General features: G+C 41.2%; 1 protein-coding gene across 3 annotated transcripts in view; it reads left to right on the top strand.

Moving 5' to 3' along the window:
• LOC137290837 (uncharacterized) overlaps positions 1-15,248 on the top strand; it is a 206,446-nt gene that overhangs the window by 180,060 nt on the left and 11,138 nt on the right. For all 3 annotated transcript variants that reach the window (XM_067821983.1, XM_067821984.1, XM_067821982.1), the window contains 26 exons: positions 133-339; positions 530-649; positions 905-1,231; positions 1,688-1,894; positions 2,110-2,229; positions 2,394-2,502; positions 2,805-3,031; positions 3,330-3,554; positions 3,801-3,902; positions 4,298-4,624; positions 5,052-5,243; positions 5,690-5,818; positions 6,279-6,449; positions 6,855-7,010; positions 7,601-7,807; positions 10,154-10,273; positions 10,828-10,994; positions 11,331-11,490; positions 11,673-11,867; positions 12,092-12,220; positions 12,488-12,631; positions 13,029-13,217; positions 13,582-13,730; positions 13,883-14,147; positions 14,323-14,485; positions 14,668-14,780. In XM_067821983.1, the coding sequence (XP_067678084.1) occupies positions 133-339; positions 530-649; positions 905-1,231; positions 1,688-1,894; positions 2,110-2,229; positions 2,394-2,502; positions 2,805-3,031; positions 3,330-3,554; positions 3,801-3,902; positions 4,298-4,624; positions 5,052-5,243; positions 5,690-5,818; positions 6,279-6,449; positions 6,855-7,010; positions 7,601-7,807; positions 10,154-10,273; positions 10,828-10,994; positions 11,331-11,490; positions 11,673-11,867; positions 12,092-12,220; positions 12,488-12,631; positions 13,029-13,217; positions 13,582-13,730; positions 13,883-14,147; positions 14,323-14,485; positions 14,668-14,780 (4,620 nt within the window). The remainder of the gene's footprint in view (positions 1-132; positions 340-529; positions 650-904; positions 1,232-1,687; positions 1,895-2,109; positions 2,230-2,393; positions 2,503-2,804; positions 3,032-3,329; positions 3,555-3,800; positions 3,903-4,297; positions 4,625-5,051; positions 5,244-5,689; positions 5,819-6,278; positions 6,450-6,854; positions 7,011-7,600; positions 7,808-10,153; positions 10,274-10,827; positions 10,995-11,330; positions 11,491-11,672; positions 11,868-12,091; positions 12,221-12,487; positions 12,632-13,028; positions 13,218-13,581; positions 13,731-13,882; positions 14,148-14,322; positions 14,486-14,667; positions 14,781-15,248) is intronic.

Genomic DNA, 15,248 nt, shown 5'->3' with positions numbered 1-15,248 from the left:
ATGTGCTTGGGAGATTGAGAAGATGTGTCTACAATCCATTTAAAGTTTCAGTTTTATCACATAAACCTGATAACTGTGATGCTGAAGCTGTAGTCTCTGCTTCTGTATTCATCAATGAAAATGTCTGTTTAGGTTCTCATGGACCAACTTGAGGAGATTGAACCTATCCTTGAAGTTCTCAACTCTGAAGGCAACGACTTAGCGGATTTGGCTCCAGGAGACTCTGGACTCCGTATTGAAGACCTCATCTCCAAGGACAACAAGAGATTTGAGAATGTCAAGGACCAAATTGCCAAGAAGGCTGAGAAGGTCCAACTGTCAAGACAGAAATCAAATGAGGTGGGTGATGTCAAGTCTTGAATGAACATATGTTTCAAGAAATATGTACATGTTAGTGTTAAACATTGAGAAACCTGATTCAAATATTATACTCTGTGTGCAAGTCTCTCTTGATAGCAGTTTTGTACAAGTTCAGTGTTGAGTGTGCATATCCCTGAGACTTCACTGAACTGTACACTGACCTCTGTAGGTGGTGAATGCTCTGGATGACCTGCTGGAGTGGTTTGAAGAGGAGGAAGGCAAGCTTCTGGAGTGTAAGCCCATCAGCTCAGATCCTAGAGTCATACAGCCACAACTTGTGGAGCAGAAGGTAATTGTACAGCATACATAATGAATTTGGTCTATATTACCTTTGATTCATGCTTTTCCCATAACCATCCATCAGAATAATATTGAGTTGTTTGTCGTCTTTTTTGAAAGCTGAATCAATGGAAAATTTGTACAATAGTCAAGTTCACCATCAGTTGTGATTGAGAAGCATCGAAATTAAAAGATAAACCTACTCAGTACTGAACTGGCATTTATGAACTCCATTTCATCTTTATTTTGCTTTTGTTCATTTTAGACCATGAACGATGACATTAACAGCCAGAAATCAAAGGCCAGAGATGCCATTGCTCTGGGGAAGAAGTTGCTGAGAGAGAACTCTGTTGAGGAAGATGGCGCCATCAGGGAGAAGATGGATCTTCTGAAGCAGAGGTCTGATGGTCTGTCGCGTATGAGCAATGACAGACTGACCCAGCTCGAGCAAGCACTGCCATTGTCTAAACACTTTGCTGATACTCACTCTGACCTTGTGTCTTGGATGGAGGAGATCGAACCCTCACTTGCCGAGCTGGAGAAACCGTCCATTGACATGGAACAAGTGAAGAAACAGCAAGAGATGATCAAGGTACGTGGAACGGAACAAGGACAAATGGACCAAGAAATGACAATTTGATGCACTTTATTCCAGCCTCACAGTTGGGGTTTTGACCCTAGGTCTGCTGTGAGTAGGGAACTGTTCTCTGGCTTGTTTTGATAGTGTATATAATTTCCTGGTGACAGTTCAGTTCAAGTCTATAAGCTTGTCCTACAGTGTGGAGAAAAACCCTGTCCATGCAATTTAAGATAGCATCCGTAGAGGGAAACAGTAAAGATTCAGTGTTGAAATAAAGGTAACTATCGTAGAAACTATATTCTTAATTTAGACCAGTATGGAGAGAATATATATTGATAATCCCCATGCCGAAGACCAGAGTTTCAAATTCCAACAAGGTACTACATTTGTGTGCAGTTCTTGATGCCTCCATAATCATGGCTGCACTGTCACTCAATTTTCCCTACAGTTGTATGTCTTCTCCTTCAGGCCCTGAGACAGGATGTGGCAGATCAGAAGCCGATGTGCGACCGTCTGAACAAGACAGGTATCGCACTGCTGCAGATCTGTGGTGCTGGAGATGCCGGGAATGTCCAGGACGTTCTGGATGATGACAACCGCCGCATGGATGACATCAGGAACGCTGTCAGGGAGAGGTCACACTCCATCGATGCGGCTATGCAACAATCTGCCGAGGTACAGTATCAGCCATATAGAGACATGTGACTCAAGGACTTTGGGCCTGTTTCATGGTTATATTGTGTTAATTGTCAATGTTCTGCCTGGCGACTTTATATTTGAACTCTTTTTAGCCTTTGTGCTCTAGTGTTCCAAATATCAGATAGATTAGTAAGTTCTCATTAACACAAGTGATATCATGACATATGAAGATATGTAAATTTGCATTCCAGTTCACTGACCAACTTGAGGACATGCTGGAGACAATGACCACTACAAATGAGCAAGTCCAGAATGCTGAGCCCATCTCCGCCTTCCCAGACAAACTCAGAGACCAGATTGCAGAGAACAAGGTAAGCATGAAAGTCAAGCATCAGTTGAGATCCCTGAAAGGATGTACAGTTTGGCGTATCTCTTCTCAAGTTATAAGAGAGATGGTCACATTTACTGGCAGCTGAGATTTTCTAGGTCAAGTGAGACAATTTCAGGATTTCATTCAGCGCTTGTCTTGTTTCAGGACATCATTGGTGATATGGACATGCGAGAAAAGGCGCTGGAGAAGGTCAAGGTCACTGCTGAAGAACTGCTGAAACAGGCTGGAGACACTCAAGATGATGCAGTTAAAGGTGAAGGAACCATTTATGTTTGTCTGATATCTTGGATAAATAGTTTGCAAAGTCTGGCATGTTAGGAAAGAAATATAATAGGTTATGGTATAACTCTGTGATTATAGATTATGAATGCAATCAAGGAAAGGAGATATTTACTTAAATGGGTTTCAAAAACTGTGGAACTGTGCCTCATCATACCCTTATAACGTCCGTAGAGGTTTACATATTCTGTAGGATGAATATGCATTTCTCACCATATTGTAGACATTCATTCATATTGTAGAGTTCAGTTGTATTAATTAAGCATCTTTTTGTAGATGTGAAAGAAAAGCTGGATGAGCTAATCAAGCTGTTCGATGACATCAAGACCAGCACAAAGGATCGTGGCCAGAACCTGGAGGATACACTTGATGTGTCTGAGAAGTTCTGGGATGATCTCAACAACCTCATGGGCACTCTCAATGAGTTGCAGTCAAACATCAAAAACCAGGATCCTCCAGCATTGGAACCAGAAGCCATCCGAGAACAGCAGGAGGAGCTTGAGGTGAGGGGGAAACATCTGAAGAATATGATACTTTCTTTTCAAGGAAAGAAACGAACACATATAATATTCTTATATATGCTAGGCTACAAGGGAAATCTTTTCTCTCATTTATACAAATCTGAATACAGAATTTAATTTTCAATGGTTGAGGTATTGTTACTTTCAAAACAGCAGATCATTCTCAGTAATATCAAGGAACACTCAGTGAGTATGCATCGTATCCCAAATGCATGGGATTTGTACCAGTCATACTTCTGTATGAAATACGGAGTCATTAACTAGCTGTTTATGTTTTCAGGCTTTGAAAGAGGACATTCAGGCAACTGCAGCTGACCTTGACGATGTGCGCCAAGCAGGAGACCATCTTCTGTCTATGGTCGGAGATTCAGACAAACCAGAAGTCCAGAAAAACATTGAGGATGCAGACGCCAACATGGCTGCGATCAGTGATGAGTGTGAGAAGAGGTCCAAGACCCTTGAAGACGCTCTCAAGAAGGCTGTCACTTTCCAGGATGAGCTGATGGTCAGTAGTCTCATCTTGGAATTTGTTAATTCATTTTTGATGAATTAGTCAATGAAACCATTGATTCTGAAGCTGTTTTAGGAGGCTTTTTGTTCACCTGAGTTGGCACATGATTTATGTTCTTTAGTCAGTTTGCATTGCAGGCTTGATGAAATATTTTAACAAGGAATGTATGTCAGTCCCAATATGTTTTAGTGTTTCTAACCTTATATCTGGCTCATAACTGTGGATTGTTTGTTTTTCCAGAAAATGCTTGTTTGGCTCCAAAGGATGGAAGAAAGATTCTGTGACCTTGGACCCATTGGATCAGACTTTGAGACAATCAAGAAACAATGGGATGATCTCAAGGTATATATAGCCACGAATAAAATTTGCTCCCACCTGCTTCAGTAGCGACCTGACAAGTATTCAAACTCATAAAACAGTGGCAGTTTGTTTCTTACTGCCTTATGAATAAAGTGAACTTTTATTAATCACAACGCTAGGAAACAGATTTCCAGACAATTTACTTGAGAATCACTCAATGTTTTATGTAGTGTAATGTCAGCAAAATGAACCCATTTAACACATATGATTTTGTTATGTTATGTATAACATTATCTCCTATAAGTAGCCTACACTACTACAGTACTCTCTGAAGTGGTGTTAGCCTGACTCACTCTGCTAGGAACAGATGACCTGCATGTTGGTGGCATTGTCCTGAGCCCAGAAGTTAGTATGGACACTGAACATTTTTGTTCCAGATCTTCAAAGCTGATGTTGACCCCAAACAAATTGACGTTGAGACCCTGACCCAGCAAGTGAATGACATGGTGAAGGACTCCAATGCTGAGCAGGCTGCAGTGGTGAAGGAGCCTCTTCTGGAGGTGAACACCAGGTGGGACACACTTGTGTCCGGAATTGGAGAGAGACAGAGACAACTGCAGTTGGCCTTGCTCAGTGTTGGTCAGTTTGACCATGCCCTGGATGAGCTGCTGTCTTGGGAGGACAAGACCGATAAGGCCCTTGATGCCATTACACCCGTTGAAGGCGAGGTCAAGGACATTGAGATGGAGCTGGCGAAACTTAAGGTGAGTGGCGTTGTCTCCCTTTGAACCAGATGTCAGGTCAGTTATTATTAGTTGTGTTTGTGATGCCATGTAGGACTTTTTGTTTGAAAATGTGAATTATGAAACTTTCCCTTTGCTATATTTGTGGACAACAAAGATTTTCTTTCTGAAACATTTAATTGATACCAAAGTCAATCATAGAAACCCAAAAATCCAAACAAAAGTACCATCTGAACGGTTTTGCTTTCCTTCAACTCAGTTTAAGGTGAGTCTTTTACACACATGTTCTTTTGAATTTCCCGAATTACATTTTAATTCTGATATGATTGAATAATGGCTAAAGTATGGAAAGTTTAAAATGGCTGTTAATTCCAAGAAAAAATGTGACGTTTCCTATGAACTGTGTTAAACATTTATGTAAATGCTTGCATCTACTTCTGGTCCCCAGTCCCTCCAGAATGACATCACAGCACACCAGCCTAGCGTGGACTCCCTCAACGAGGAGGCCCTGAAGCTGATGGCCACAGACACTGGAGAGTCCGCTGCCAAGCAGAAGGTGGACAAAATGAACAACAGATGGGACGACCTTCAGGACAAGTGTGGCGACAAGCAGGCCAGGCTCGAGTCTGCCCTGAAGGAGGTGAGGCCACTCTAGTAGTAAGCTACCCACATGAAAACAAACCATGTGGGGATTCCAGGTTAATATTGCTATCCAGCAGTCTAAGATGGTCGCAGTAAGTGACGTAAAGGACGATGCATACAGGCTCTGAGACTTAGTTGGTGTGTCATTTTACTTCAAACATCGTATGGAGCAAGTCATCTGTATCCAGTATGTTATCTTAGATCTGTAATTAAAATTTGTTGAAATTAATTTCAGAAACTCCCAACCCAACCATGTTTTCTACTGTCTATATGTTTTGAGAAAATAAAATATGCTTGAATTTGGAAATTATGTCATATTTTACTTACCTTAATTGTTGGTTTGGGGCCAAATTTTTCTAATGTAGTTAAAATAACAAAACTTATCTGGACTTCACTGTTCAGTAACCACATAATGCTCTAACACTGATCCTGTTGTTTTTCAAGGCCCGTGCCTTCGGTGGAGATCTTCAGGACATCATGATGAAGCTTGGAGATGTAGAGAACCAACTCATCACCTCCAAGCCAGTCGGAGGACTCCCTGAAACTGCCAAGGAACAACTTGAGAAGTTCATGGTAAAATCTGTCGTCAATACCATGTGAAAATAATCTGTCTATGATCCATGAATTCAGTCTCTTAAAAGTTTCTTCCATTTATGCTCTAATGTGAGTGTAGAGACACAGATTGAAGTGTGTAAGTGCCAAGATGTCTGAGGCTCCATTATATTTTATTCAAAGACGATAGCGATTGTCATGGACTTGAATCCTATTTCACACTCTGATAATGTTTTGACATAACATATCTGTGTTATGTTCCTAAAACAGACATGACCGTAGTCTCTCGTAGTCCATGAAGTATTTCACTTGCAGTGATTGAAATGCAGTGTTAAGTGATGCAGAAGTGCAAATGGTAGATTTAGAAAAATCTTGGGTCCACCACTTTTGAAAGTCGAGGTATAGCCCTGCAAATTTGATAATGTTCAAAGCAGTGTAAGGCCACAATCTCTCACTGATGTTACTGTTATTTCTTCTACAGGATGTATACAGTGAGCTTCAAGCCTTAGACCCAATGATCAAGTCTGTGATAGACAAAGGACAAAAACTTGCCAAGAAATCCAAACGACCAGCTCAGTCCAACCTGACCCAGAGTGTTGGGGCACTGAAACAGAGGTGGGACCATGCCAAGAACAGAGCAGAAGACAAGAAGGTCAATTGTCATCACATTGTCTTCGGACAATGATGTCACTAATATTTCTACCACATTGTATGTGTTCTATTTACATGTACGAAAGTATTTACCTAAATTACTTTTTGATGGTTAATAGAATTTTATCTGAGTGTCTTTTGATATCAACCATTTCAACACTTAGTGATATTCAACAAGCATTGTTGTTGATATTCTTAAAATACTTGAGTAGTTTTATAAACACATCAAGATTCAGGATTTCAAGCATGTTTACAAAATATACAACATCAGCTTGTAAATTGCAAATATTGTGCTCAGCCCTTTTTACCAGACATGTCGAACTCCAAATTAGGAAGTATGGTGTGACAGGCTCTTTAAGAATGTTTATTGCTTCAGAAGATGAATTGAATTTGTTATTCTTTTTAGAAAAAGCTGGAGGAAGCTGTTGGCCTCGCTGGCAACTTCCACTCAGAACTGAACAAGTTCATCCTATGGCTGACAGACACAGAGAAGACCCTAAACAACCTTGCCCCAGTCAGTCGGCTTGTGGACCGAGTCACCAAACAGATCGATGAACACAGGGTAGGCATCTTAGCGACATCGTGCAATGGTTTGGGTCTGTTTGATGTATGGAATAGGGCGGTTTGGATGATATACAAGGGAGACATTTTAGCGACATTTTACCATTGGATTAGTGTGGTTCACTGTTAAACAGAATCAGTAGTCATCTCTGTTTATTGTTGATGTTCTCTTCTTACATATCTTTCATATTCTCCAACATTTTTTTGATGAGAACATAAACTGTCTAGTTATTTACTGACCTTTACAACACAATGGTTATGCTATAAAGGAACACCAAATATTCTAGTAACAATCTTGAAGAAAAAGACACAACAAAGTTTGAGCCAATTTGCGCAACACTGAGGTAGCTCTTCATTTTCTGTTTGACATAAGGGATATTGTAGCCAGATGTCAAAGCATTTGCTTATCCTGAAAAAGACCTGGGCTTGATAACCCACATCATTTAGATTTAATCAGTTCTTTTGATGTCTGACTTAGCTGGAATATGGCAACAGTGAGATAAAAGTTCAACATGAGGCTTAGGTTTGCATAGTGGTTTATCATTCCAGTTCAGTACCAGGAACTAGCTCACATCCACTGGTTTCTTACAGTTTCTGCAAAAGGATGTGAGTAAGCACCGAGAGGTGATGGTGGCGCTTGACAAGATGGGTACCCACCTGAAGTACTTCAGCCAGAAGCAGGATGTCATCCTCATCAAGAATCTCCTGTCCAGTGCTCAGCACCGCTGGGAGAAGATTGTTTCCCGCAGTGCAGAGAGGACCAGGCATCTAGAGAGAGGATACAAGGAGGCCAAACAGGTGAGAGGAAAGACGATGTTTCTGATGGGGGTGAAATTGACAAGAACTGCATTTCAGCCTATTTTAACTGCATTTCAACATAGAACAAGACATTGACAAGAACATTCTCATCCTTGATTACAAGTGCACTACCATGACTCCTTTCTTTTGTGGTAAATACTGAGGAGCCATCCAGAACAATTGACTCATTTGATTACCAGTGCACTACCATGACTCCTTTCTTTTCTGGTAAATACTGAGGAGCCATCCAGAACAATTGACTCATTTGATTACCAGTGCACTACCATGACTCCTTTCTTTTATGGTAAATACTGAGGAGCCATCCAGTACAGTTGATTCATTTGATTACCAGTGCACTACCATGACTTCTTTCTTTTGTGGTAAATACTGAGGAGCCATCCAGAACAATTGACTCATTTGATTACCAGTGCACTACCATGACTCCTTTCTTTTCTGGTAAATACTGAGGAGCCATCCAGAACAATTGACTCATTTGATTACCAGTGCACTACCATGACTCCTTTCTTTTGTGGTAAATACTGAGGAGCCATCCAGAACAATTGACTCATTTGATTACCAGTGCACTACCATGACTCCTTTCTTTTGTGGTAAATACTGAGGAGCCATCCAGTACAGTTGATTCATTTGATTACCAGTGCACTACCATGACTCCTTTCTTTTGTGGTAAATACTGAGGAGCCATCCAGAACAATTGACTCATTTGATTACCAGTGCACTACCATGACTCCTTTCTTTTGTGGTAAATACTGAGGAGCCATCCAGAACAATTGATTCATTTGATTACCAGTGCACTACCATGACTCCTTTCTTTTATGGTAAATACTGAGGAGCCATCCAGAACAATTGACTCATTTGATTACCAGTGCACTACCATGACTCCTTTCTTTTGTGGTAAATACTGAGGAGCCATCCAGTACAGTTGATTCATTTGATTACCAGTGCACTACCATGACTCCTTTCTTTTGTGGTAAATACTGAGGAGCCATCCAGAACAATTGACTCATTTGATTACCAGTGCACTACTATGACTCCTTTCTTTTGTGGTAAATACTGAGGAGCCATCCAGTACAGTTGATTCATTTGATTACCAGTGCACTACCATGACTCCTTTCTTTTGTGGTAAATACTGAGGAGCCATCCAGTACAGTTGATTCATTTGATTACCAGTGCACTACCATGACTCCTTTCTTTTGTGGTAAATACTGAGGAGCCATCCAGAACAATTGACTCATTTGATTACCAGTGCACTACTATGACTCCTTTCTTTTGTGGTAAATACTGAGGAGCCATCCAGAACAATTGACTCATTTGATTACCAGTGCACTACCATGACTCCTTTCTTTTCTGGTAAATACTGAGGAGCCATCCAGAACAATTGACTCATTTGATTACCAGTGCACTACCATGACTCCTTTCTTTTGTGGTAAATACTGAGGAGCCATCCAGTACAATTGATTCATTTGATTACCAGTGCACTACCATGACTCCTTTCTTTTGTGGTAAATACTGAGGAGCCATCCAGTACAGTTGATTCATTTGATTACCAGTGCACTACCATGACTCCTTTCTTTTCTGGTAAATACTGAGGAGCCATCCAGAACAGTTGATTCATTTGATTACCAGTGCACTACCATGACTCCTTTCTTTTCTGGTAAATACTGAGGAGCCATCCAGAACAATTGACTCATTTGATTACCAGTGCACTACCATGACTCCTTTCTTTTCTGGTAAATACTGAGGAGCCATCCAGAACAATTGACTCATTTGATTACCAGTGCACTACCATGACTCCTCTCTTTTGTGGTAAATACTGAGGAGCCATCCAGAACAGTTGATTCATTTGATATGATCCTTGAAAAAACAGCAATTTTGATTACACTGGTGACGTTGCTCTTGAATAAAGCCTCACCACAAATAGCTGCAAATATGCTGATTCAGCATTCTGCAATATTCACTTTGATAAAAAGCTTTGGTGTGAAATGCCAGGATATGTATCATAATAGAATGAGACAAAACATAAGCTGGATCATTAAGGATGCTGCAGAGGTTATAAAATAGATGCTTATAAAGATAATCATCATGAGGACCCAGAGATTTTATCGTTACCTCTGTTGAGTCTGAGTGTTATCACAGTACTGTACACAACTTCAGCAGACTCGATGGCTTTATTAGATTCTGATTTTGTTGTTGATACAGTTTAGTTTATGGATACATACATGGTGTACTAGATCTTGTAGTCATCTGTAATCTATTCATATTGTCAAGAATTGTATGAATGCTTTGTGTCATGTTTATCACTTTTAATATAATGCGCATCTGCTCCAGTTCCATGACATGTGGCGAGACCTGATAGACTGGCTGGTTGAGGCACAGGCAGAAGTAGATTCCGACCAGTTCATTGCTAATGAACCTGACAAGATCAAAGCCCAGATTGCCAAACATAAGGTAATGACATCCTTTTCTCTTGTAGCGCAGTCTGTGAAGGTCCATATGAGACTTTCTAGTTGCCACCTTGTAAAGATCCATGTTATACTTGGCCTACAGCAGCCCATGATCGTTGTGAAAGACAACTGACAGGGTCGAATGTCCTGACTGTCTTACTTGGTTGATGCATGTGGTCATATCACCTTCGTGTAGATCAGTCATGATCTCGATCACTGGAACATCATATAGTTTGACAATTGATGAATGCAGTATTAATGCTCCATGAAACAATGTTGTTGGTGAAGGTTATTTGATGACCATTTGTGCGACCAACGTTGTCCCCAACCTATATATTGCTTCAATTTATATATATTGTAAAAGGATATTTATGTCACCATTCCTTTAAATGATAATGCAAGCTGGAGTTCAGTACAGAACTATAGTATTTGAGAAAAACGAGTAATGAGCAAAATACAGGGTCACTATTGAAACCAATTAAATTCAGTTTGATGGGTCATTTTGATCAACCTAAATCCTTAACACACAAGCATTGCAGAGTTGTCTCCCCTTTCCAGGAGTTCCAGAGGAAGCTTGGCTCAAAGCAGCCCAAGTTCGACACAGTTAACCGTACTGGCCGTGCTCTCAAAGACAAATGCCCCAAAGAAGATGCTCCAGAAATTCAACAGATGTTGAATAATCTCAAGTCCCGATGGAATGCTGTCTGTGGAAAATCTGTGGACAGGTACGTCCAATCCTTGGCTGCGTCATGCGAAAATATTAAAAAGATGCTACTTGTTTTTAGCCTGCCTGTCTCTGGTATGCTTGTCATTTCATTAGTTAAGCATCTGCTCATCATGCTGAAGTTGGGATCGATTACCCATGTGGGTACAAGCCTGTTTCTGGTGTCCACCACCATGATATTGCGGGAATATTGCTAAATGTGGTGTTAAAGTAAACTGACTCTCTCACTTACCTGTAATTACCTCAGTGAAGTAATTTTTAATTTAGTGTGTAACTGCATTTCTACATATCCTCATCTGCATGTTTCAATGTTATATTTACCTTTTGATGATCACAGACAACGTAAGCTGGAGGAAGCGCTGCTCACCTCAGGTCAGTTCAACGATGCCCTGCAAGCACTAATGGACTGGCTGGCCAAAGTGGAGCCCACCCTTGGGGAGGACCAACTCGTCCACGGTGACATCGAGACTGTCAACAGTTTGATGGACCAACACAAGGTTTGTACTCTTTCTGCAGAATTGATGGGATACTGGGTTAGAATAGGCCCCAGTAACCTTTGTATGGTGAAAGAGGCAAATAAATGTTTTGTGTTTAGGCACTGCTTAACTTTTGCATTAAGAGCCCCTTCCCTATCATATCATGTGAACCACTTAGATAATTTTTTTATTTTCTTTTACAGTCATTCCAGAATGAGCTGAGTGCAAGAACCAACACCGTTGCCTTTGTGCAGAAGTCAGCCAAGGAGCTGATGGAGAAGTCGCAGGAGGACACGTCTCAGCTCCAGGCACAGCTCATTGAGTTGTCCACCATGTGGGACCGTACCTGCCGTCTCAGCGCAAATAAACAGCAGCGTCTCGACCAGGCACACAAACTGGTACGTTTACACAAACCACTGGATCTGCTCTTCAGTCATGCCAGTCATGCTATTTAATGCTACTCATTTTCAGCTGCTTGCATGAAGTAAAATGGTTGCTGAAATAAATGCTGATTCTCCAAGTAAATCAGTTTTACCCTTTTGACATTGATCTTATGTCTGTTGAATTAGATGTTGATCAAAGTGACATAAACTCACAAACTCACTCTCCCTCGTCCCTCCAGGCTGATGAGTTTCAGAAGAAGGCCCAGGGTCTGGTGGACTGGCTTGCAGAGGCAGAACAAACCCTCCGCTACCGAGGCCCCATCCCAGATGAGGAGCCTCTCATCCTGCAACAGATGGACGAACACAAGGTTTGTTTTGTCATTGTTGTTTAACGTCACACTTAACAGTATTCCAGTTGTTTGTTGGCAGCCCATAAATATCCAAGTTTGGATCAAATAAACAAGTAATTAGAAGTCCACAAAGGAAACATATACAGTATCAACTATGAATCGATATGTAGCTATAGGACAATTATACCTTGAAGACATTGTTGAAGAATATAAAAGAAGCACTGTTCTTGGATCTGCATACAATCAGTGACACTTACCTCTTCATTCTAAAATTGTTTATTACAGAAATTCGAGGAAGCCTTGATGAGACAGGAGGCCACCCTGAGAGAAACCCTGAACATCGGCCAGGACATCATGAAGCGGTGTCACCCCGATGCTGTGTCCACCATGAAGTACTGGCTGTCAGCTCTCCGAGCTCGCTGGGAGGAGGTGAGATACACATTTCACACATTCCTGGAATTTATTGAAGTATTACCTGTAAGAAGTCCATTGATCATAGGACACAATGAGTTTTTAAATGTGAACTTAAGATAATTATGTTTGCAAATGTTTGGTCTGAGCTGAGGACTGAAACTAATAACACTGATCTTGCAAGTTCGCTAGAGTAGCCTGGCAGTTACACATACATGTCCTACGGCAGTTCAATTTCATACATGCTTAGATGTGAAAGCTCAAGTGTCTATACTATGATGGCTTTATTCCTTACTCATAGCTTTCATTGTACAATGATGCTTCAGCATTTATTGCTCAATGTGAATGTGATGTGAAAAGCCTTTCAATTCTGACTGACAGTGTCTGGGTTTGCATTATGTCGTGTTATTTACAGCTGACCAGCTGGTCCAAGCAGCGTGGTCACCGCCTGGCCGAGGGATTGACCAGTCTGCGGAAGAACAACGCCCTGCTGGAGGAGCTGCTAGCCTGGCTGAACTCAGCGGAGGTGAAGCTGCACAACCAGGACCAGGAACCTCTCCCGGAGGAAATCCCAGCCATCATGGAGCTCATCCGGGAACATCAGGCACGTGGCTTCTTATCTTCTTGATGTTGATGTTGCTCACACCTGACTTTGAAGTCTCGGTAGATTGAAGGATAGGACCATATTTCAGAATGTGGTCTTGGTGATCCAGATAATTCACACACTTTCACATAGACAGGAGGGATGAGCTTTCAGTATCAGGGACAGCAGGTTAGAAAGAATCAAAAGTGACCACCATAGATGAAATGTCGAAAAGAAGTATCAAGAAAACCTGTTCTTCATGTGAGGGTTATATATGTATCAGACTACAAGGAGGAACATTCATCAAATATCATCATCAATTTAGTTCTGATTGCTTTTCATCTTCAAAGTCGTGTTGGTCATCATGTGAATTTTGTAATTTCAGGATTTCCAGAACGAGATGTCTGGCAAGCAGCCAGAAGTCGACCGTTTGACCAAGTCTGGAAAGAGGCGGACATCGTCAGTGTCTCAAGATGGAGTTTCCTCTTTCATTCCTGTACTCAAAGGCGCTTACAAGACACCAACCAAGTCATCGTGAGTTCTAAATTGGTTCCTGCTCAAACAGCTTGGAAGGCAATAAAGGAGCTAAATGAATCCTGACTTTAATTCTCTCTGTGGAAATTGTGTTCTGGGAATTTTGGGCTTGAAAATAGTTGCAACTATGCAAGTAATGAATTTTGTTGCAGACGCCTTGACACACCTGGAAGAAAAACACCTGACTTTGGAAGGAAGACTCCTGACTTCAGTCGCAGTTATGGAAGAAAAACACCAGACTTTGGACGCAGAACACCAGATTTTGGTCGCAGAACACCAGAACCAGGCCGTAAAACTCCAGAACCTCTATATGCCAACCCAAGAGTGGGTGCTCTGTTTAACAAATGGAGACAAGTTTGGCTCATGGCCATGGACAGACAACGTAAACTGCAAGATGCCCTTGAGTACCAGAATGAGGTAAACCAGGGAGATAACTGAAAATATTCTTTTAACCTCCCAACCAGGGACACTTTCTCAGCAAAGCACACACTTATGATTCATGGTAATTAAGAAAAACAACAAAAAACCAAAACAAAACAGTGATCTCTTTATTGAGAAGTGGAAAGATGTGCCATCTCACTTTGAATTTCAGGTGGAGAGGATGAAGAACTTTGACTTTGATGAATGGAGGAAGCGATACCTGCGATGGATGCATCATAACAAGGCACGTATCATGGACCTGTTCCGTCGCCAGGACCGTGACCATGATGGGCAGGTCACAAGGAAAGAGTTCATTGACGGCATCATTTCGTCCAGTGAGTACTTCCATATGACACCCACATAGATCCTTGTTAGAATTGGTTTCGGGAACCCAATTAAAATCAGGGTCAACCCATGCTTGTCAGAAAATTGGAGGCAATGAAGTCACAGAAGAGATATATATATATATATATAATATATAAGTAGTAGTGGTATATAAGAAACTGTTATTTTTCAGAATTCCCAACGTCTAAGCTTGAAATGAATGCTGTTGCTGATATTTTCGATCGTAACCGTGATGGCTACATCGACTACAAGGAATTCGTCTCAGCCCTCAGACCAGATAGAGATGTAAGTGATGGCACAACTAACTGTTCAATGACAGCACTGACAGCTATACAGTCAATGCTTAGAACAACATTGGTCTTGGACTGTTGAAATATTTATGTTACTTACTTGTTACAGTCTCTTTGATAACATTTCAGATACATATAATTCAAATTGTGAGAGTTTCTAAAGTGATATGAACGTTGAATGTTCAGAGAAAAAGAAAAACATGTCTTGGAAAAAGATGACAGATTATTGACAAAGCTAATCCTTCTGTCTACAAGTACAGGAGACAAACGTAGTCTTTCCAAACCCCACCCCACCTCACCTCACCTCACCTCACCTCACCTCACCTCACCTCACCCTCACACCCTCACACCCTCACACCCTCAAACTCACCCTTACCCTCAAACTCAAACTCAACTCACAGAAGTGATCAACAGTAATCAACTCAACCTCAACCTCACCTCACCTCACCTCACCTCACCAAAG

The sequence above is a fragment of the Haliotis asinina genome, chromosome 7 (genome assembly GCF_037392515.1).
Source record: "Haliotis asinina isolate JCU_RB_2024 chromosome 7, JCU_Hal_asi_v2, whole genome shotgun sequence".
Classification (NCBI taxonomy): Eukaryota; Metazoa; Mollusca; class Gastropoda; order Lepetellida; family Haliotidae; genus Haliotis; species Haliotis asinina.
The sequence above is the reverse complement of the archived record's forward strand: the minus strand, read 5'-3'. Positions and strand labels throughout refer to the sequence as shown.